Genomic DNA, 21,242 nt, shown 5'->3' with positions numbered 1-21,242 from the left:
AATGAATGGGAGGTAAATCAGTCGTTCTTTGCGGATGATACTGTACTCGTTGCAGATTCAGAAGAGAAGCTTGGCCGATTAGAGACAGAATTTGGAAGGGTATGTGAGAGAAGGAAGTTGAAAGTTAATGTGGGTAAGAATAAGGTTATGAGATGTACGAGAAGGGAAGGTGGTGTGAGGCTGAATGTTATGTTGAATGGAGAGTTACTTGACGAGGTGGATCAGTTTAAGTACTTGGGGGTCTGTTGTTGCAGCAAATGGTGGAGTGGAAGCAGATGTACGTCAGGGAGTGAATGAAGGATGCAAAGTGTTGGGGGGAGTGAAAGGAGTGGTGAAGAATAGAGGTTTGGGCATGAATGTAAAGAGAGTCCTGTATGAGAAATTGATTGTACCAACTGTGATGTATGGATCAGTTGTGGGGAATGAGTGTGATGGAGAGACAGAAATTGAATGTGTTTGAGATGAAGTGTCTGAGGAGTATGGCTGGTGTATCTCGAGTAGCTAGGGTTAGGGAAGAAGTAGTGAGGGTGAGAACAGGTGTAAGAAATGAGTTAGCAGCTAGAGTGGATATGAATGTGTTGAGGTGGTTTGGCCATGTTGAGAGAATGGAAAATGGCTGTCTGCTAAAGAAGGTGATGAATGCAAGAGTTGATGGGAGAAGTACAAGAGGAAGGCCAAGGTTTGGGTGGATGGATGGAGTGAAGAAAACTCTAGGTGACAGGGAGATAGATGTGGGAGAGGCAAGAGACTGTGCTAGGAATAGGAATGAATGGCGAGCGATTGTGACACAGTTCCGGTAGACCCTGCTGCTTACTCTGGTTGTCTTGGATGATCGCGGAGGTAGCAGCAGTAGGGGATTCAGCATTATGAAGCTTCATCTCTGGTGGATAACGGGGGAGGGTGGGCTGTGTCACCCTAGCCGTACCAGCTGAACTCGGTTGAGTCCCTCGTCAGGCTGGGAGGAGCGTAGAGAGGAAAGGTCCCCTTTTTTTCATGTTTGATGTGGGCTACCCCCCAAAATTGGGGGAAACGCCTTGGTATATGTATGTAATTATGACTAAGGTACAGGAAGATGATAAAAAGGCCTCTTTTGTCTTTGTCCATAGGGAGTGGTTAAGTTCTGTTTCTCCTACTCATCGCAATTACTTAAGAGCTTTAGACTTAGCCTCTGAAACAGGCTGTGAACAAATCATAATTCATGTGAAGCTACTCATAGGTCTGGTAACTGTTTGGACATTGTATACAGTCTCCCTGGTCTCATAACAAGTAAGGTTGGTCCTCCAATTGGGACATACAATCATGCCTTGATTTCATTAGTAGTGAAGACTGACCAGCCTGTCCCTGATATATCATACTCATGTAAGATTTGTAGGAAAACTTAACAGACTGGAATGAAATTTTGAGTAATCTTTTGAGCTTGAATTGGTCACAATTGTATAGTAGTATTGAACCTGTTAACATAATTAATAGGCATGTCACTTCCTGTATGCTAAGGTACCAAATGAAAGACAAAGTTGTGGTTCAATGATGACTGTAGACATGCTTATTTGGAGAAGCAGGAGGCCTATCATCTTTGGAAGGGTAACAGATCAGATTTGACTTGGAATAACTATACTCAGCTTAGAGTTCTTGCTCAGAGAGTTTATGCTTCAACTGAAAATGAATACAATTTTACCATAAAAGAAACCCTTTCTGCTACAACCCAGGAACATAAGGGGTGGACTACCCTTAAATCTGTACCCTTTGATGTAGATGCAACAGTTCCTCCTTTACTTTAAACCAGATGGCTCTGTCACTCCCTGTCCAAAGAAAAGGGCAATCCTTTTGGCTGATGTGTTTGACAGTAAGCAAAGTAATGAGAAACTTGATCTTTCTCACTCCTGTTTTCCTTAGGCTAAACTGACTACTATTGTAGCCATTCTATCTTGTGAAATAAAAGCCCTCTAGACCGGTCTTGATGCTTATGGAGGTGTTGACCCAAATGGTATTTTACCTTTGTTTTTATAAAGACTGTAGATTTCTTGGCTCCAAATCTATCTATTATTTTGTGCAAGTTAGCAAGAGGAGCTTTTAGCATTAATTGAAGAATTGGTTATGTTACTTCACTATGTAAATGTGTGTGTTAGCTCAAGTCCAAATGATTTCCGCCCAATTTTTATAACTCCCATATTATCTGAAGTTTTTTAACATTTTTTGGCAAAACATCTTAATGGGTTTGCTGAAGGTAATAATCTGTTCCCTAGTTTGCAATTTTGTTTTCGTAAAGGCCTTGGAGCATGTGATGCTCTTCTTACAATCTCTAATGCTGTACAGATATCCCTTGGTTGTGATCAGGATGTTCATTTGATTGCTCTTGATTTTAGGGTTGCCATTGACCATGTTAACCCTGGAACGGTACGGTGGGTCGTCCGCGACCCCGAGCGTCAAAACAAAAGATGTTTTTCTCACGTGACTCACCCCCGTGACTGAATTTGTGGGTGATCGACCTGCAGTCGGTGTCTCGCCTACACGTTCTAGTAGTGTCCAGATGTGCATCACTGAAGCTGTACTCCTTCCCAGATTTCTGAGACGCGTCGGGGTCGAGCGCGACCGAGTTTACCCTTCTAAGGTAAGTTGCATAATTATCAAAGTTATTACGTATTATGAAATTGTCGTAGAATGGTGCAACTTGTATAGGTTATCAGTTGTGGAAAGTCTTGGTGGATTGTTTGGCTACCATGTGCATGATTTTTTTTTTTTAGTTGAAATGTCGTTCATCACCACGAGGACCATTTTACCGCGAGTGCCCCTTTTTCAGTTTTTTTTATTTTTTGGCCAAGTCATTTTTCTGTAAGAAATTGCCAAATAGTGTCGCAAAACTTTTGCTTTTTTAGTGATGGAAAGTGTGTCTAGATGATCTGGCTACCCATGCGTGACTTTTTTTTTGTCAGATACGCCGTAGATATTGGTATGTGGGGTATTTTCCTGCGGTTGCCAATTTCTGTTTTTTTCAATATTTGTAAAAATTTACTACGTAGTAAGGAATTGCCATATATTATTGATTTTTTTTCATGTTTATTTGTTAGAAAGTGTGCCTTGATGGTTGGGCTAACACGTGCATGTCTTTTTTTTTTGTCTGAGATGCCGTATATTAGAATGTTGGCAATTTTTCCTCGAGTGCCCCTTTTTATTTGTTTTGCAATTTTTTGCTTAGTCATGTTACCGTAAGGAATTGGCAAGTAGTGTCGCAAAACTTATATTTTTATAGTGTTGGAAAGTGTTTCTAGATGATCTGGCTACCCATGCCTATCTTTTTTTTTTTGCCAGATATGGCGTATATATAGGTATGTGTTCGATTTTCCTGTGATTGCCATTTTTCCGTTTTTTCCCATTTCTTTCAAAATTACTACATACTAAGGAACTATCACAGAGTAATGATTCATTTAGATGTTTATTTGTCGGAAAATGTGCCTTGATGGTTTGCCTAGCACGTGGCTGAAATTTTTTTTTTCTGAAATGCCCACCATTAGCACATTGCCATTTTTCATCGAGTTCCCCTTTTTATTTGTTTTCCATTTTTTTGCTTAGTCATGTTACCGTAAGGAATTGGCAAGTAGTGTCGCAAAACTTATATTTTTATAGTGTTGGAAAGTGTTTCTAGATGATCTGGCTACCCATGTCTATCTTTTTTTTTTTAGCCAAATATGGCGTATATATAGGTATGTGTTCGATTTTCCTGTGATTGCCATTTTTTCGTTTTTTCCCATTTCTTTCAAAATTACTACGTACTAAGGAACTATCACAGAGTAATGATTCATTTAGATGTATATTTGTCGGAAAATGGGCCTTGATGGTTTGCCTAGCACGTGGCTGAAGGTTTTTTTCTGAAATGCCCACCATTAGCACGTTGCCATTTTTCATCGAGTGCATCTTTTTATTTGTTTTGCATTTTTTGCTTAGTCATGTTACCGTAAGGAATTGGCAAGTAGTGTCGCAAAACTTATATTTTTATAGTGTTGGAAAATGTTTCTAGATGATCTGGCTACCCATGCCTATCTTTTTTTTTAGCCAGATATGGCGTATATATAGGTATGTGTTCGATTTTCCTGTGATTGCCATTTTTTCGTTTTTTCCCATTTCTTTCAAAATTACTACGTACTAAGGAACTATCAAAGAATAATGATTCATTTAGATGTTTATTTGTCGGAAAATGGGCCTTGATGGTTTGCCTAGCACGTGGCTGAAATTTTTTTTTTCTGAAATGACCACCATTAGCACATTGCCATTTTTCATCGAGTGCCCCTTTTTATTTGTTTTGCATTTTTTGCTTAGTCATGTTACCGTAAGGAATTGGCAAGTAGTGTCGCAAAACTTGTATTTTTATAGTGTTGGAAAATGTTTCTAGATGATCTGGCTACCCATGCCTATCTTTTTTTTTTAGCTAGATATGGCGTATATATAGGTATGTGTTCGATTTTCCTGTGATTGCCATTTTTTCGTTTTTTTCCATTTCTTTCAAAATTACTACGTACTAAGGAACTATCACAGAGTAATGATTCATTTAGATGTTTATTTGTCAGAAAATGGGCCTTGATGGTTTGCCTAGCACGTGGCTGAAATTTTTTTTTTCTGAAATGACCACCATTAGCACATTGCCATTTTTCATCGAGTGCCCCTTTTTATTTATTTTGCATTTTTTGCTTAGTCATGTTACCGTAAGGAATTGGCAAGTAGTGTCGCAAAATTTATATTTTTATAGTGTTGGAAAGTGTTTTAGATGATCTGGCTACCCATGCCTATCTATATTTTTAGCCAGATATGGCGTATATATAGGTATGTGTTCGATTTTCCTGCGATTGCCACTTTTTCGTTTTTTCCCATTTCCTTCAAAATTACTACGTACTAAGGAACTATCACAGAGTAATGATTCATTTAGATGTTTGTCGGAAAATTTTGTTTACTTCTTTTTTTATTTAATATCATCAAATTTTTTTAGCTAAAATATTATATTGTTTTACAATTTTTTTTTTTCGATTTTATTTCCCTTAAAAATTTTTTTTGGGGGTCAGAATTCTAATTTTATAGTCGTAAAATAAGCGACAATTATCCAGCCAGCCACCATACAATTTTTATGCATATCCAAGAATAATTGACATACTGTTCCTACATTTCAGGTGGCAGATTAGGGTGTCTGAGTCAGTGTGGTTGGCGGCCATTTTGTGGACATATCCGAAGCGTAAGTTGCCCTATCTATATATATTCTTGTTCCCAATAGAATTTGTGATATATTGGTATATTTTTACCTGCATAAATATCATATTATATATTAAATATATGTATTTTTTTTACAAAATTTCTAAGTACTCATAAAATGACCTTTAGATATGGCCCCTGATATAAATGTAATTTACAAAATAATGAAGATTTTTTTTACATATTTCTATTTTAGGATAACATATGTTTATTCCCTAAAAAAATTAGCCAATTCCTATTTCATTTGGGTACCCCAAAAAATTCATGAAATTTGGACACATTTTTTTGGCCAAAAAAGGTTACCCTTTTTTTCTCATTTCAGTTCTTCACCTCCATGGGTTCGACTTCATCCAAAATACATCAAGATGTGTCCTAAACATTCAAGAATCAATTCCTAAAAGGATTTGTGTATATATGTCTAAATTCTTTTTTTATGAATTTTTATGTAAGGTCTTTTTTTTCTACATAATTTTTAAAAATATTTATAATAAATAGTTTTTCTGCAGATGAGTAGTATTTATCTTTACAGTAGTTTTAAGCATTCATTGAATTTTTTTTTTGGCAAAAAAAAAGAGGAGGTTATTGCAACAACAGATTTTTCAAGATTTTTTTTTTTTGCGTCGGGGTAGCGCACGACCGAGTATACCCTTAAAGGGGTGTCCGAGGAGCGTACCTATCCAGGGTTAATTATGAGGGCTTAGTTTTCAAACTCAAAAAGTTGGAAGAAGGTGGGTTGCTTCTTAGCATCATAATTGAATTTTTAAGTAATAAATCTCAAAGAGTTGTTGTTGATGGGCACCATAGTGTGTATAGGAATGTGGTATCTGGAGTTCCTCAGGGTTATGTTCTTGGCCCATTACTTTTCATACTATATATACATATGTGTATTGGCCTAGAAAACAAGCTTGTTGCATATGCAGATGATGCTACACTCTGCATCAATTCCATATCCTAAATGTAGATCTGGGGTTGCTGAATCCCTTAATAGAAATCTAGCTAAAATTAGTGCAAGGTGCAAGTTATGGGGCATAAAGTTGAATCCTAACAAAACTCAAAATATGATTGCAAGTAGGTCAAGGACAGAGGCTCCTCAACATCCGGATCTCAGCATTGATGTGTCTTTAACTCTGTATGACTCTTAAAATTTTAAGTGTTATTCATGACAGCAAATTTACTTTTGAGAAACACATTAGGTCTGTCTCCTCTTCAATTGCACAAAAAATTGGCTTATTAAGAAAGTCTTGAGATTTTCGGTGACCAATCTATTCTGAAGAAGTGTTTTAACTCCTTAAATCTACGGTGTTTTGAGTATTGTTCTCCTGTGTGGTCTCCAGCTGCAGATTCTCATTTTAATTTATGGGAGAAGAACCTTTGGTCTATTAAATTTCTTATTCCTCTTCTAGATATTAATTTCTGGCACCATCGTTCAATTGGTTCGTTATGCACGTTGCATTATATTTTTCATAATTCTGATCATCCTTTATACTCAGATCTTCCCGGACAGTTCCATCCTGTTCGTAATACCAGGCATGCAGTTAACACTAATAGTCAGGCCTTCTCCATCATGAGGCTCAATACTGCACTGTATTCTAGAAGTTTCATTCCAGCTGAGACCAAGCTGTGAAATGATCTTCCCAATCGGGTAGGTGAACTGGTGGAACTTCCAAAGTTAAAACTTGCAGCAAATGTTTTTATGATGAACAGGCTGACATAAGTCTTTTTATAGTTTACATATGAAATATCTGTTTTGTGCTGTCACTGTGTTAAAAATATTTTATTTTAATTGTCATTTCTCATATTGTTTATTCATTTCCTCACTGGTATATATTTCCCTGTTGAAGCAATTGAGACTATGGCATCTTGCTACTGTACGGTTATAGCTTACCTAATAATACTAATAATACTGTAACTCTCCATCAAAATCTGTATATTAGATTAAAGATTAAAAAGAAATCTGAAAAAGGCCTTTCTAAACAGATTTAATTTTTTAAAAGGAGAAACTTACCCGAGATTCTGTAAAATCCACCGTGTTCGACCATCTGTCGAAGGAAACTGATGACTCTCTGAGTGCCGTATCGATCCATGTCAGGCAGGTTGATCTCGTCGCAGAAAACGACGAGCCACTTGCCGAGCTGCACCGGAGACAGAATAACTCCATTGGGGGTCTTCCTGTACTCGCAGTAATGGTCAAAGGTCTTGAGTAGCAATTCAGGCGTTGTAGCGCTAGAGAAATTGAGCCCCACGACTTCTAGGTCGGGCAGGGCCCTGAGGGCCGAGAAGAGCGTCATGGTCTTCCCAGAGCCAGGAGGACCGCAGAGTACCAAGGGCTTGTGCTCTGCAAGCCAGGTGTAGAGCAAAGCCTCGTGTCTGACTGTGTCGACTGTGGGCACAACGACGTCTGGCGCTGCAACTTTGTGAGTTTCGACCTCCATGCTAGGAACCTTCCCCGACCATAACAGCCATTCTCCACTGATGGAGACTTCGTAATCTATGATGGGGTTTGTGCCAGGCGGTAAGGGAATCGTCGTGCAGTTGCGTATGAAGTCTCCCATATCGGTTCTTGCTTTCAACTTGCCATCTCCAGCAAAACTCCAGAGCAGAGAATGCACAAGACATCTTGGGATGTACCTGAAATGTTGTGATTAGGACAATAACCAAGAAATTCCAAAATATAATGATTTTATTTATAGGAATCATGAACAGTAATAACTCAACGATCTGCAAGTATTCACTCTTCATATTCTGAATAACTGAACATTTCTAGCAATGCAAATTACCTTTCCAAAAATTGTTCCTCATATCTAGACTAATTTCTAAATATTTACAAGAATAAGTCTCCAGATGTTACTAATGTTAATGAATCTTATATTAGAAAATTAATTTTGTAACTTGTTTTAAGCATAAAACGGATTTTGAGCGAAGCAAAAAATCTATTTTTGGGTGAGATGGCCATGACGCCCTGATGGAAGGTTCCTACAGTAGCTTCCTGAGGGTATATATGACTACAGTGGATATTCCCAGAGAATTAAACCAAAGGTTTCACAGAATTCTAACTTCTGGCGCGAGTACCCTAAAGGTTTCCCTTTAGGATATCGTATATCAACAGGGGACGTATGCTTGACACGCCACATGGCTATCTGCATCCCACATAGAGTTTACGCTTCGAGGGGGAAAGGTGGCAAGATAACCGAGGAGCCGTTACAAAGTTATCCTCCTACGTTACTGTTACGGTACCTCGCGACGTAAACAAACGGCAGCCATAGCTGTCCGCCATCTTGACTGTCCGTCCTCTTCATTCCAAATTTAGTAGCGTCTCTGTATAGTTTGGTTTTTCCCAGTTCTTGCTTTTTTCAACGCCATGTCACAACCTTCGGCCTCGCCTTCTTCTGGAAATTTGAGTACCATACAGTATTCTTGTATCGTATAAATAAGCTCTAGTTGTAAAGTAACAATTTTTTATCCTTATATTTTGTGTTTTGTGTCGGAGCTGTGCCTTGACCAAAGGCGTCATGTTGCAACGCTGCTGTTCGCCTCGCATGCTTTATTTAAGTTAGCCAGAACAGCATTCCCGGTCTAATAACTAATTTAATATCATTAGTTATTTAGTCTTCATTTCTATGAATTAGTTATATTATGCCGATAGTATTCTTCGGCGAACTTAGTTAGCCGAACCCTACGCTAGCCTACTAGCCTATCCCCTAGGCTCGATGCCTAAGTGTTCATGTTTATTTCCTGCATGATTTAATAAGTGTTCCTAGTGATAATTTACGAAATGAAGATTTAGGCAATTATACATACAAGATTCAGTGATTGCACATGTGTTTTTTTGCCTTCTAGGGACCATACAAGGGGTCGTAGGTGGTCTTACCATTGACTCTTTTACCCCTTACCTAACGTTGGGGTCCTTGTATGCTTCCTTATCTCCCTAGTTACCTTATTTAAGGTAATCTCCTCCCTCTGCGGTAGCCTAGGCTACATCCTAGCCCTCTTACCTTGAATGGCATTCGGGTAGGTTAGGCTAGGATTGTTCTTCCCTTCTCATCGCCATTGTTCATGGCTCGAGTTAGGACAGAACCCCAGAGTACTTGTCGGTCACCCAAGCTCAACTTGGGAGAACGTTTTCTCCTTCTGGTACTGGCTGGAGGATGAAGGTGGAAGGGCTCTGCCTTTCCCCCTAGTCTGCACTTGGTTGGGTCACGACCCTTCCCCCCTGCAGCCTAGCGACTTGTCCTACCCCTGTCTTGCCTAGTTTGGGAGAATGGTTCTCCTAGCCTAGGTTAGGCAGTCATTGGGATTCTGTTTCTTTATAGTTTAGGACAGGACACTAGTGCTGTACCTAAGCTGAGCTAGCCTACTCTAGGTTGGAGAGCGTTCTCTCCACCTCAGATAGGCTAGCCTATAAACAGATTCCCTTCTCTTGGGGGTGTAAGGGTGTGTCGCCACCCCCTTATCACTCCCTCTCAGGACCCTTTCCCCCTCCCCCCAATCTGTCCCTTTGTGTTGGCTTGCCATCACACCCCTGTCCGCCGTCCTACAACTCCTCCGATTGCCAGCGAGTTGTGGGATTGGCTGTGTTCTTCTGCTAGATGGTCCGTTCTGCTACACTTCCCTAACATAGTTGAACTATGGGATAGTGTCGGCGGTCGGCCTGCCAGCGGAAGACCTCCCTCCTTGAGTGTTCTCTGGCCCTCCTTTGGGCTACCACAGGCAACATAGCCATCTGCCGGCTCTCTGCCGATGGATGATAGGCGTATCCCCCCTTTCATGTGAACACTCCTTCCGGAAGAAGGTTAGTTTGGGTACTGGGTATTACCCTTCCTTACCTTTCTCTCTTTCTATCTCGGTGCCTGTTCCATGTCGCCTCCACTTGCTGGTGCTAGCCGCCGGCATCTTGGGTAACCTTCCTGCTTCATTAGATGATGTCAGCGATGGTCTACCATTGCCGGCTGCCTGCCGGCGATCCGCCATTCCCAAAGTGTCTGCCTGTCTCTCTGCCACTTGGTATGTGGCCATTGATGGGTTCACCTCGCTAGACGGGCCTCCGGCCTGTCGTCAGTCTGCCGGGGCTTCTGGCCTCGGCACTTGTGTAGACTAGCCAGTTCTCCTCTGGTATTTCATACCATAGAACAATGACTATTGTATACGGTTGTACAGTAAAACATTTCAAGCATATTCTGTGCTTCCTTGCGCAGTCTCTTGCCGAGACCGAACCTGCAAAAGGGGGTTTATTCTAATTTCCCCCCTTTTCTCTATATAATTGGCTGGGCAGGATTCACAAATATGTGTCTTCCTACTTCTTTTCTAGCTCACCTATCCTGAGCTCATAACCAAAATGAATCTTATATTTCATAAGTTGGTACTTAAATTTTGATCTAAGATTACTGTAAGTCATGCTATAATGACTCTCAAGTACTCATTGTCTCTTTCTTTTACAGGAGGAGTACGTTAAGTGTGAGAGCTCCTTCTGCGGAGTTCGTCGCCCTGACTTTTTTGGGCATCTGGCATGCCGGACCCACGCCGCCTGTGCCACCAAGAAAGGGAATCTCAAATATTGGGATCCGCAGACTTGTTCAGTCGACAAATGCCTTCTTGATGAGGCGTTCGACAACCCTCCGTCCGTGGAGGCCCGGGACAATGCACGAGAAAAACTGCGCAAGTGGGTGCGCGGTTTCCAGAAGAATGCCACAGGGCCTTATATCCCAACGAGAAGATGAGGGCCCTTCTCTTCCCTACGGCATCGGCTGATGCCGTGATCCCTAAGGACGAGATCCTCTGTGTTCAACTTACTGTTGAACCGGACGTTACGGCCGCTCCCCAAGGCTGTCACATCGACGAGGTGGAGAGGATGTCGGACGTGTCCGAAAATACCGAAAGGACCCTCATGACTGAGGGTCAGGAGGAAGAAGAGGATCAGGTGAAGTTCCCTGATTCGGAGAGCGAGGTCGCCCGAGCACCCTCTGCTGCTTCGCTTCCTGCGCTGCCAACCACCCAAGATACCATCCAGGTCCTAGTGGCACTCATGGACGAGAGGTTCCGCAAGGGCCAAGAGGACCTCAAGAGACATTTTATGGGCTGGAAGCAACCGAAGAAAATCTCGGTCAAACAGCTTCCTCCTTGCTCGGTGTCAAATCCCTGGAGGTATGCCTAGCACATGCCAGTAACGACGGGCCGAATTTTCATCAACGACTAATTGGGTGCCGTCCCCCTTGAAGAGGTAGAGTTCTACCCGAGCCTTGAGGCATATCCGGACTGTTATGTCAGACTCAGGTCCGAACCGGCCTCCAGGGAGGAGACTGAACCTAAAGAAGTGATCGTTTTCGAGCACTCTAAGGCCCAGGCTATGCTGGCTGATTGCCTCAAGAGCCAAGGCTTCACTAACTCAAAGATTCTGGCATTGAGCAAGAAGCATCCATCCTTTCTTGCTCCTCCTACCATGATCTTTCGCTTCATGGAAAAGGCTCTAAACGCGGTCTTGAAAGCGGTGGAGGAAGGAAAGCCCTGCCCTACACTGGAGGAGTGTAGGCCTCTCTCCCTCGCCTTACCCCCCGGCGATAAAAGCTGGAAGGATATCCAGCTTACCTTCACGGTTGGGAAGTTGGAACATGACGTCGCTGGCCGTCAGTTCAACGAAGATCTCCCCAAGCTGAACGATCATCTATTGCGTAGGGAACAGGAAACCAAGGAGAGGCTAGCTGCCTCCCTATCCCTTCAAGTTCAACTTGAAGCAATGGCCGGGGACATTCGGGTCCCGGACTTCTACATGGTTCTTGCTAAGACCCACCTTGTGACCATGATGAAGGATTTGTATAGCTTCATCAAGGCCCGGAGAGCCAGTAGAGAGTTCGTGTTCGCCAATGCAGCGGTGAAACACGAACCCCGGAAACTGATCTCCTCCAACATCTGGGGCAAACATCTCTTCCCAACGGCTTTGGTTAAGGAGATTGTGGACAAGGCTGGCACTGAGAATCGGAACCTTCTCAACAAGTGGGGCATGTCCCGCAAAAGAAAGTCCTCTCAGGATGAAGGGCCACAACCTAAGAGAAAATCCTCTAAACCTAGACCCCAACAGCGTCAACCCAAACGCCAGTTTCCGGCTCCCGCTACTCCCCAGATAGTGGCCCAGCCACAGCAGACCTTTCAGCTGGTCCCTCAGCCGGTGGTGTCCCAATCAAAGGTCTTCACCCCTGCCTACGAAAGAAAGTCCACTACCTTTCGTCCCAGAGGTAGAAGCTCAGGCAGAGACTCCTCTCGTCGCCCTTCCAGAGGCAGAGGAGGAAGGGGAGCAGGCGGCCGAGGTGGCAAACCCTCGGGAAACAAGAAGAAATGAAGTGCTTCCGGTGGGAGGAGGACTCCGCCACTTTCAGGATCATTGGACCTTCGATCCTTGGGCACACAGCATCATCAAGAAGGGACTAGGGTGGAGCTGGATACAACCACCTCCAACCTTCTACCAATTCTTCCAGCCCTCAACCCCCATCTTAGAAGAATATGTCCTAGAACTCTTGAACAAGAAGGTGATCAAGAGGGTAAGTCCACCAGGTTCCAGGGAAGACTGTTTTGTGTTCCCAAGAAGGACTCAGACAAGCTTAGAGTCATTCTCGACTTGTCCCCTCTCAACAAGTTCATTGTGAACAACAAATTCAAGATGCTGACTCTTCAACAAATAAGAGCCCTACTGCCTCACAAGGCCTACACGGTCTCAATAGACCTGGTGGATGCCTACTGGCACATTCCAATGAATTACCAAGCTTCCTCCTACCTAGGATTCAGGCTCCAAAGAAGAAACTACGCCTTCAGAGCCATGCCCTTCGGGCTCAACGTGGCTCCAAGAATCTTCAAGAAACTAGCAGACACAATCGTCCACCAGCTACGCCTTCAAGGCGTCCAGGTGATGGCTTACCTTGACGATTGGCTGGTTTGGTCGACATCGTCAGAAGAATGTTCGCGAGCATGCAGAAAGGTGACCCAATTCCTGGAACATCTGGGTTTCAAAATCAACATTAAGAAATCTTGCCTGTCTCCAGCTCAGAAGTTTCAATGGTTAGGAATCCATTGGAATCTTCAGTCACACCGCCTTTCCATCCCTCTGAAGAAAAGGAAGAAAATAGCCGGGTCTGTCAGGAGACTTCTCAAATCCAAATGGATTTCAAGACGACAGCAGGAGCGTGTACTCGGCTCCCTACAGTTCGCCTCAGTGACAAACCCAGTGCTACGAGCACAGCTAAAGGATGCTTCAGGAGTCTGGAGACGAAAAGCATCCGTCGCTCGAAGAGATCTCAAAAGACCCCTACCAAACAGGCTTCGCTCACTCCTCAAGCCGTGGTCAGAAACAAGGACCATGAAAAGATCTGTCCCTCTTCAACCACCACCTCCATCTATCAACATCCACACGGATGCCTCCCACCAACGACAAGTTCAAGGAACATGGTCTCCCCTGTTCAAGACGTTTCACATCAACATCTTGGAGGCCATGGCGGTTCTTCTCACTCTGAAGAAACTATCTCCTCGTCCTTCGATCCCCATTCGTCTAACTCTGGACAGCTCCGTGGTAGTCAGATGTCTCAACCATCCGGGCTCAAGATCGCCTCACCTCAACCAAGTGCTTTTGCCCATTTTCCACCTGGTGGACAAGAAAAAATGGCACTTGTCTGCAATTCACCTGCAAGGATTCTGCAATGTGACGGCAGACGCTCTATCGAGGACAAGCCCCATAGAGTCGGAATGGTCCCTAGACGCAAGATCTTTCTCCTTCCTCTCCCGTCAAGTCCCGGAACTACAGATTGACCTCTTCGCGACGAGCAACAACAATCAACTTCCTCGATATGTGGCCCCATACGAGGACCCCAAAGCGGAAGCAGTGGACGCCATGTCCCTGGACTGGAACAGATGGTCCAAGATTTACCTGTTCCCTCCACCCAACCTTCTGCTGAAAGTCCTCTCCAAACTGAGAACCTTCAAGGGAACAGCAGCCCTAGTGGCTCCCAAGTGGCCCCGGAGCAACTGGTTTCCCCTAGTCCTGGAGCTACAGCCCAAGCTGATCCTTCTGCCGGGCCCAGTTCTCTCCCAACAGGTGCAGAAGTCGACTGTCTTCGATTCATCAAAGAAAGTCCAAGAGCTTCATCTCATGATTTTCTCTCCCTAGCCTTGAAGAAAAGGTTTGGAATCTCGAAGAAAAGTTTAGACTTCCTCGAGGAATACAAAACAAAGTCTACCAGAAGACAATATGAATCATCCTGGAAGAAGTGGGTGTCCTTTGTCAAGGCAAAAAAACCCTATGGAAATCTCCATAGATTTTTGTATGTCCTTCTTTATTCACCTTCATGGACAAGGCTTGGCAGCCAACACGATTTTCACTTGTAAGTCGGTCTTGACAAGACCACTACTGTACGCCTTCCAAATAGATTTGTCCAACGAAATCTTTAACAAACTTCCGAAGGCATGTGCTAGACTCCGTCCTGCACCTCCACCAAGACCCATCACCTGGTCCCTGGATAAGGTGCTCCATTTTGCCTCTAGCTTGGACAACAAATCTTGCCCGCTGAAAGACTTGACTCAAAAAGCAATTTTCCTTTTTGCTCTCGCATCGGGAGCCCGAGTCAGTGAAATAGTGACATTATCAAGAGAAGAGGGCCAGATACAGTTCGCCGACACAGCGGATCTTACCCTCTTCCCTGACCCTACGTTTCTCACCAAAAGTGAACTCCCCACCAAATGATGGGGACCTTGGAGAATCTGCCCTCTGAAGGAAGATGTCTCTCTATGCCCAGTGGAGAGTCTTAAGGTCTATCTTCGAAGAACTTCAGACTTTGGCGGAGGACAGCTTTTTAAAGGAGAAACATCGGGTAGTGACCTGTCACTTGAACAACTAAGGGCGAAAATCACCTACTTTATTCGCAGAGCGGATCCTGACAGTACACCCGCAGGTCATGATCCTAGGAAAGTCGCCCCTTCTCTAAATTTTTACCAAGGTATGGATTTCAAAAGCCTCCGATCCTTTACAGGCTGGAAATCCTCAAGCGTGTTCTTTAAACACTATGCGAAGTAGGTGCAGGAAGTTAAAAGATTCGTGGTAGCAGCAGGTAGTGTTTTGAAACCAGCTGCTTAGTGCTGTGTAGAACAGTGAGTTATTTCGGAACTCTAACTCAACGGGTGCCTGTGTTGACCCTAGGGCGATACATAGTGATTCCAGGTGACACTTAGTGTCACAAAAGACTGTTCTTCCTCAAGGTGAAGTGACATAGATTCTAACACGTGTGCCACATGTTCTTGGACATGAAGTGTATTGTGACTCTTAAAGACTTTCGTTCCCCAGGAACTTATGTGTATAAAGGCAAATTCTTTCCTTTCAGATTCCACATCACTGTCTTTCAGTTCATGATCTATGTCTGTTATTCAACAATTTTAATGTAAATTATTTACCTTATTTTACTTTATTGCAATTTCTTGAATAAAAGATATTTTATTTACCATATGCGTCTTATTTCGCCTTTCCATTTAAAATAAATTGCTGTTACTGTGTTTCAATGCCCCTAATTATTCGTTATTATATTATATTTAATAATTATCCTGTCTGAAATATGCTCACCAAGCAAGTGAAATATTGTTCCTATACAAATATTTAACCTTCCGATCTGTCTACGAGACCGGCACGATCCTCGCATCCAGGTGAGTTTATCTTCATCAAGGTACTTCGAGATGTTCCTCTTATCCAAACAGGACCTCCCTGCCAGGGGGGCAGGAAGCCATGTCATTGTTTATGCCACTGGTAGTGACATATAACGGAGATGTCACAGTCTCTAAGGTCACCAGACCAAAGGAATATTGTTTGAAGTAGAAGGCACTTTGAAATGGGGAAAAACCCCGATACACTGATTCTCTGGTACACTTCCATCAGGACGTCATGGCTTGAGCCCAAAAAATGGAAAATCTATTTTTGGGTGAGATGGCCATGACGTCCTGATGGACCCGCCCTACTGGTTCTAGTTCGGCCTGTCAGGCCCCTCCCTTTCCTAATGTATCGTGGAGGCTGGCAGAAACGTTGAATATGGAATGAAGAGGACGGACGTGACGTCAGTCAAGATGGCGGACAGCTATGGCTGCCGTTTGTCTACGTCGCGAGGTACCGTAACAGTAACATAAGAGGATAACGTTGCAACGGCTCCTCAGTTATCTTGCAACCTTTCCCCCTCGAAGCGTAAACGCTATGTGGGGTGCAGATAGGCATGTGGCGTGTCAAGCATACGTCCCCTCTTGATATACGATATCCTAAAGGGAAACCTTTAGGGTACTCGCGCCAGAAGTTAGAAATCCGTGAAACCTTTGGTTTAATTCTCTAGGAATATCCACTGTAGTCATATACACCCTCAGGAAGCTACTGAAGGAACCTTCCATCAGGACGTCGTGGCTTGAGCCCAAAACGCAATATTTTACAAATGTAATCTCTACATACAATATATGGTACTGGGTATTTTATTTTGCAAGTACTGTAAATAAATATAATAAATATCTGTAAAATTAAATATAATTAATTAAATAAATATTACTAAATTAATGATGTAACAAAGATGATACAAGAAAAAACAAAGACGATAAGAGAAAAATCAACCTTTCAAGCTGATCGCACTGCATTGGGAAATCAGGATGAGTAGTGTTATACTGAACGACATTCCTAACAGCCTGATTCAAGAGTGCAAACAGCGAAGAGAGAGCTCGCATGCGTGTGAAGTCCATGATGTGCTCAAGGTTCGTTGTGGCATATTCCAGACATTTGACCACTAAGCCATCAGGGGTCAAGTGGGGGGACAGGATGGCTGCGACATCACGTTGAACCTGTATGTAAATAGTTTATGTAGCTAGATGGATAATGATGCATACAATCTAACATATGAGAATGCATATTAAAATATTCTACCTAATTGGCATCTCTTGAAGTCATGTATATTCAAGAAAACTACAGTATTCATCGATGTATTAATAATGCTGGCACTTGATCAAATATGGCAAACTTCAGATATAATTTGCATTTTTCCCTAACTAATACAAACCTATGGGTGGTGACCCTACATAACCACTAACAGTGGGTAGGTAGGAGGGTAGCTGGGGGATACCCAGCCACCTATATCTACTCACGGTACAATGAACCACGTCACTTTTTGCTTGCAGAAATGACTTACTGGGGACAGGTGATGGCGGGCAAATTTATATAAATAGCTAAAGGTTTGTATTAGTTAGGGAGAAATACAAATTATCTCCAAATTTGTCATTTGTTCCCATACTAACAAACCTTCCACTATTTATGTGGATGACTCACTCTTAGGAGTGTGGTAAATCCGACTACTGTACTGGCTTAGTCATTGACCGGGGCTTCCCCAGTACAGTATTAGACTAAACCCTGCACCTCGCATATCAATAGCAGTGAGTATGATGGCAGTCTGAGCAACTAGAGTTGTTGTGAGAGATATCATAAGAATGTTTAGGTAAGATGATGCTCTTAGTTAAAATAGGAGCCCTACAAATAAAAAGACATTTCGCAAGGCCTACCTCGCAGGAGGCGTTGGGGACGTGTACGAGTATATACAAAACGTATTTGGTTAGACATGGGAAGTGGTTATTACCTGCAGAGCCTGAAGCCAGCTTTGCAAAGGTACCCATGGCACTGTTCCTCAGAGGAGGGGAAGATGATGAAAGTAAAAGAGCAAGGCATACTTTCATTCATCCCAGTCTTACCCAGGGTTGCCAATGCCTTCAACCTTCGGCTACTTGTTCAACAAGGAGCCCGAGGTATTATTGAACCATTTATTGTGTCACCCCCACAGGAGTGATAGAGTAAACGTATCAGGTCTTCTATGGGTCACATGTTGTGGGTAGGGAGAGGTGAAGATTAAACACGTATCCACCCTACCAATGACACAGTTTGCGTCACAAAAGAGCTGCTCGAGAGTGCTATGGGCCACAGAAGTGATAAAGAACACATATCACGTCTCCTGTGTATCACATCTTGTAGGTAGGGTGAGGTGAAAACCAGACACATTTTCACCCTACCAATGGCACAGTTTGTGCTTGAAAACGTTATGGATGGATTCTGTCCTAAAACGTACCTGAGTCTCCGTCAAGGATTAGATCCTCGAAACCTCCTTTGACCTTCCTAGAGTTAACGAGGCATGCTGAATCTAAGGAGTGACCTCCTCTTTCCAAAGGTATGGCCTCAATATAATCACTGGTGTGAAACAAAAAACAATGACGAGTATCTAACCCAGTGTGCTATACCCTTAAGGCTAGGTAACCACCTTCCTCAAGGTATGTCCTCAAGTAATTACCTTGTTACTAATTACCTTGTTACAGCCTTGAGTAGCAAGCGGCAGGTTCCCAGTTGAAGGGCTTGAACCTGAGGTTCAAGCTGCCCGGGACAAAATAAGATGTTACTTGGTTTCTCACTGCAAGCGAGACCCATAGAGTACGTCTCTCTTTCGGTCGAGTGTCACTCTGGGATAGACCTGTCTTTGGAATCTGCAATTTAGAGCTACTAGTCCCGTAGAAAACTGTATTACCCCACTATGGGTAATCGGCTCAAACTCTATGGAGAGCATTGATTAGAGGAGATGCTCGAGGAACGAGCAAAGGTCCTCCATTGACAAGCAAAGGTCCTCTGTTAACGAGCAAAGGTCCTCCATTGACAAGCAAAGGTCCTCTGTTAACAAGCAAAGGTCCTCCGTTGCCTAAGCCGAAGAGCGTGATTTCCTTAGTTGGCAATTTATAAGTGCATGATAAGAATAGCACTCTTGAGAAGAGGAAAGAAATAGACTTCACTCGACTCTCACCACGGAGTATCTAGTCATAAAGGAAGTCCATAATGGAATCTCTGGAGTCGTAGACGTGCCACTGTATGTGACCTGTCTTGTCGACGAGGTTAGACTTAGCTCTAGTTGAGTCCCTTAATAAGATAAGTCCGACTATAAGTCTGCACGGAAGTGGGAGAAGCCATCTATTCCTTTCTCAGAGAAAATTGCTCTTAAAAGGGAATCGAACAGGAGAAAGCAGTCCTGCAAAAGAAGATCAATGCTTGACTTTGATATTCATTCCGCTTCTCGACGGAAGACCTCTAAAACAGAGGCTGTAGGAGGAATACTCCAGCATAGGGGTTGGATTCCATAAAATCCAAACCCGTGGACAGGATACCCCGAAGGGGAGACCACGTAGGAGCAGGAAATATTTTCCTGCGAACGGAAAACCTATGAATCACTGACATCCATCCACCACCCCTGGCCGGCACTTTCCCGAAAGAATATGGTGCCTACTAGGGGATAGAGAGATGGTATCATTCATGCTCTGATCATAGTCCTGGGGGCATATCGTCCTGAATGTGACCTTCCCCACCTTTCTTTGATGCCTCTATAGGAAGCGTCAAATCCAGAATGATTGATTGATTTAAAGTTTTCAGGCATCCTGACATCTAAGGTCATTGACGCCGGTAACATTTAATTTATGTATACAAAAATAAAAAATAAAATGAGTATTCAATTAAAATCATAAAAGTTAAATAGTTTTCAGAAGACCTGCTTCTGAAATAAATCTAAAAACGCCACTTGCATAGTAGGACACATCATGTACAAGAATCTTGGCAAGGATGAACCTGCCACCCTCACCTCGAGCCTCAAACAAATATCTATTCCTCAAGTTATTATAATTGGGGCATTCGGTCAACAAATGCCTCACTATTAGAGGTACTAAACAGTCGTCACAATACGGTTGGTGTTGGCCCTTCAGCAGAAACTCGTGTGTCAACCGAGTGTGACCAATACGCAGACGACAAAGAGACGTCTCCCATTTTCGGGGCATCATATCATACCTCCAAGGAGATATGGCATTTGTTACCTCTCGCATTTTATTCCCATCTAGGATATCCCATTGCCGTTGCCATTTATTGCAAACCACTATCTTGATGTCAGGTAAGAAATCATTACAGGGAATGGGATACCTTCTTGGCAGCAACTCGGATGCAGCCTTCTTAGCCAGTGAATCTCTTTCTCATTCCCAGACACACCTACATGTGCTGTAACCCAACAAAATTGAACTGTTATACCTCTCCGTCCAATAATAAAAAGCCATTCTAAAATCTTTAAAACTAGAGGGTTATTAGAATTAAAAACTTCTATAGCTTGAAGGACACTCCTTGCATCACTAAAAATTGTAAAATTACCCTCCTTCTCCAACGCTATTTTCTCAATAGCGGTTAATATGCCATACAGTTCGGCAGTAAATATGGAAGCGGTCAGAGGAAGTGCACCTCTACAATTAAAACCATTACTATGTACTCCAAATCCAACGCCAGTATCAGATTTGGAGCCATCAGTATAGATAAAAGTTGATCCTCCATGTTCTTTAACATAATCATTAAAAAGAGACCTGGCTTCTACGTCTGACATATTCTTCTTATCTCCAATAAAATATTTACAATAAGATATCTCTGGTAACTTCCAAGGAGGCATTGATGATACCTTGAATGGAAGTACCTTATTTCTAATTATATCCGGACTGTTTAATAATCGTTTTACCTGAAAGCCATAAGGTTGAGGAGATTTTGGGTGCAACTCAAAGTATGATGCGTGTCTTACAAGGCTTGCAGTCTGAAAGGCTAGAGAGTTAGGGAGTCTTTGCAATCTAAACCAATACCAAATAATGGAAGACATTCGGTAAAGGTCTAGAGGTAACTCTCCAGCATCAACAAGGAGACTTGGGATAAACAAGGTTTTAAAAGCTCCTGTAGACAATCTTATACCTGCATGATGTATCGAGTCTAATATTTTTAATCGGCTTGGGTTGGCTGAAGAATATATTTCACATCCATAACTAATTTTGGAAAAAATCAAGGCCTTGTATAATTTTAAAATAGTATTGCGGTCTGCCCCCCATGATGTATGGGACAATACTTTCAAGATATTCAGAGCTTCAACACATTTAGCTTTTAATGCTTTTAAGTGAGAAACCCATGTAAGCCTACAATCAAATATCAA

At 42.8% G+C, this 21,242-nt stretch overlaps 1 protein-coding gene across 2 annotated transcripts in view; it reads right to left on the bottom strand.

The window, feature by feature from the left end:
• Positions 1-21,242, bottom strand: part of LOC137625988 (dynein heavy chain, cytoplasmic-like) — a 770,344-nt gene that overhangs the window by 210,801 nt on the left and 538,301 nt on the right. For both annotated transcript variants that reach the window (XM_068357067.1, XM_068357068.1), the window contains 2 exons: positions 16,838-17,061; positions 7,238-7,860 (listed from right to left, as the gene is read on the bottom strand). In XM_068357067.1, coding sequence (XP_068213168.1) covers positions 7,238-7,860; positions 16,838-17,061 — 847 coding nt within the window. The remainder of the gene's footprint in view (positions 1-7,237; positions 7,861-16,837; positions 17,062-21,242) is intronic.

Source organism: Palaemon carinicauda, chromosome 33, assembly GCF_036898095.1.
Source record: "Palaemon carinicauda isolate YSFRI2023 chromosome 33, ASM3689809v2, whole genome shotgun sequence".
NCBI lineage: Eukaryota > Metazoa > Arthropoda > Malacostraca > Decapoda > Palaemonidae > Palaemon > Palaemon carinicauda.
Note: the sequence above shows the minus strand (reverse complement) of the source record. Positions and strands in the feature narration are given on the sequence as shown.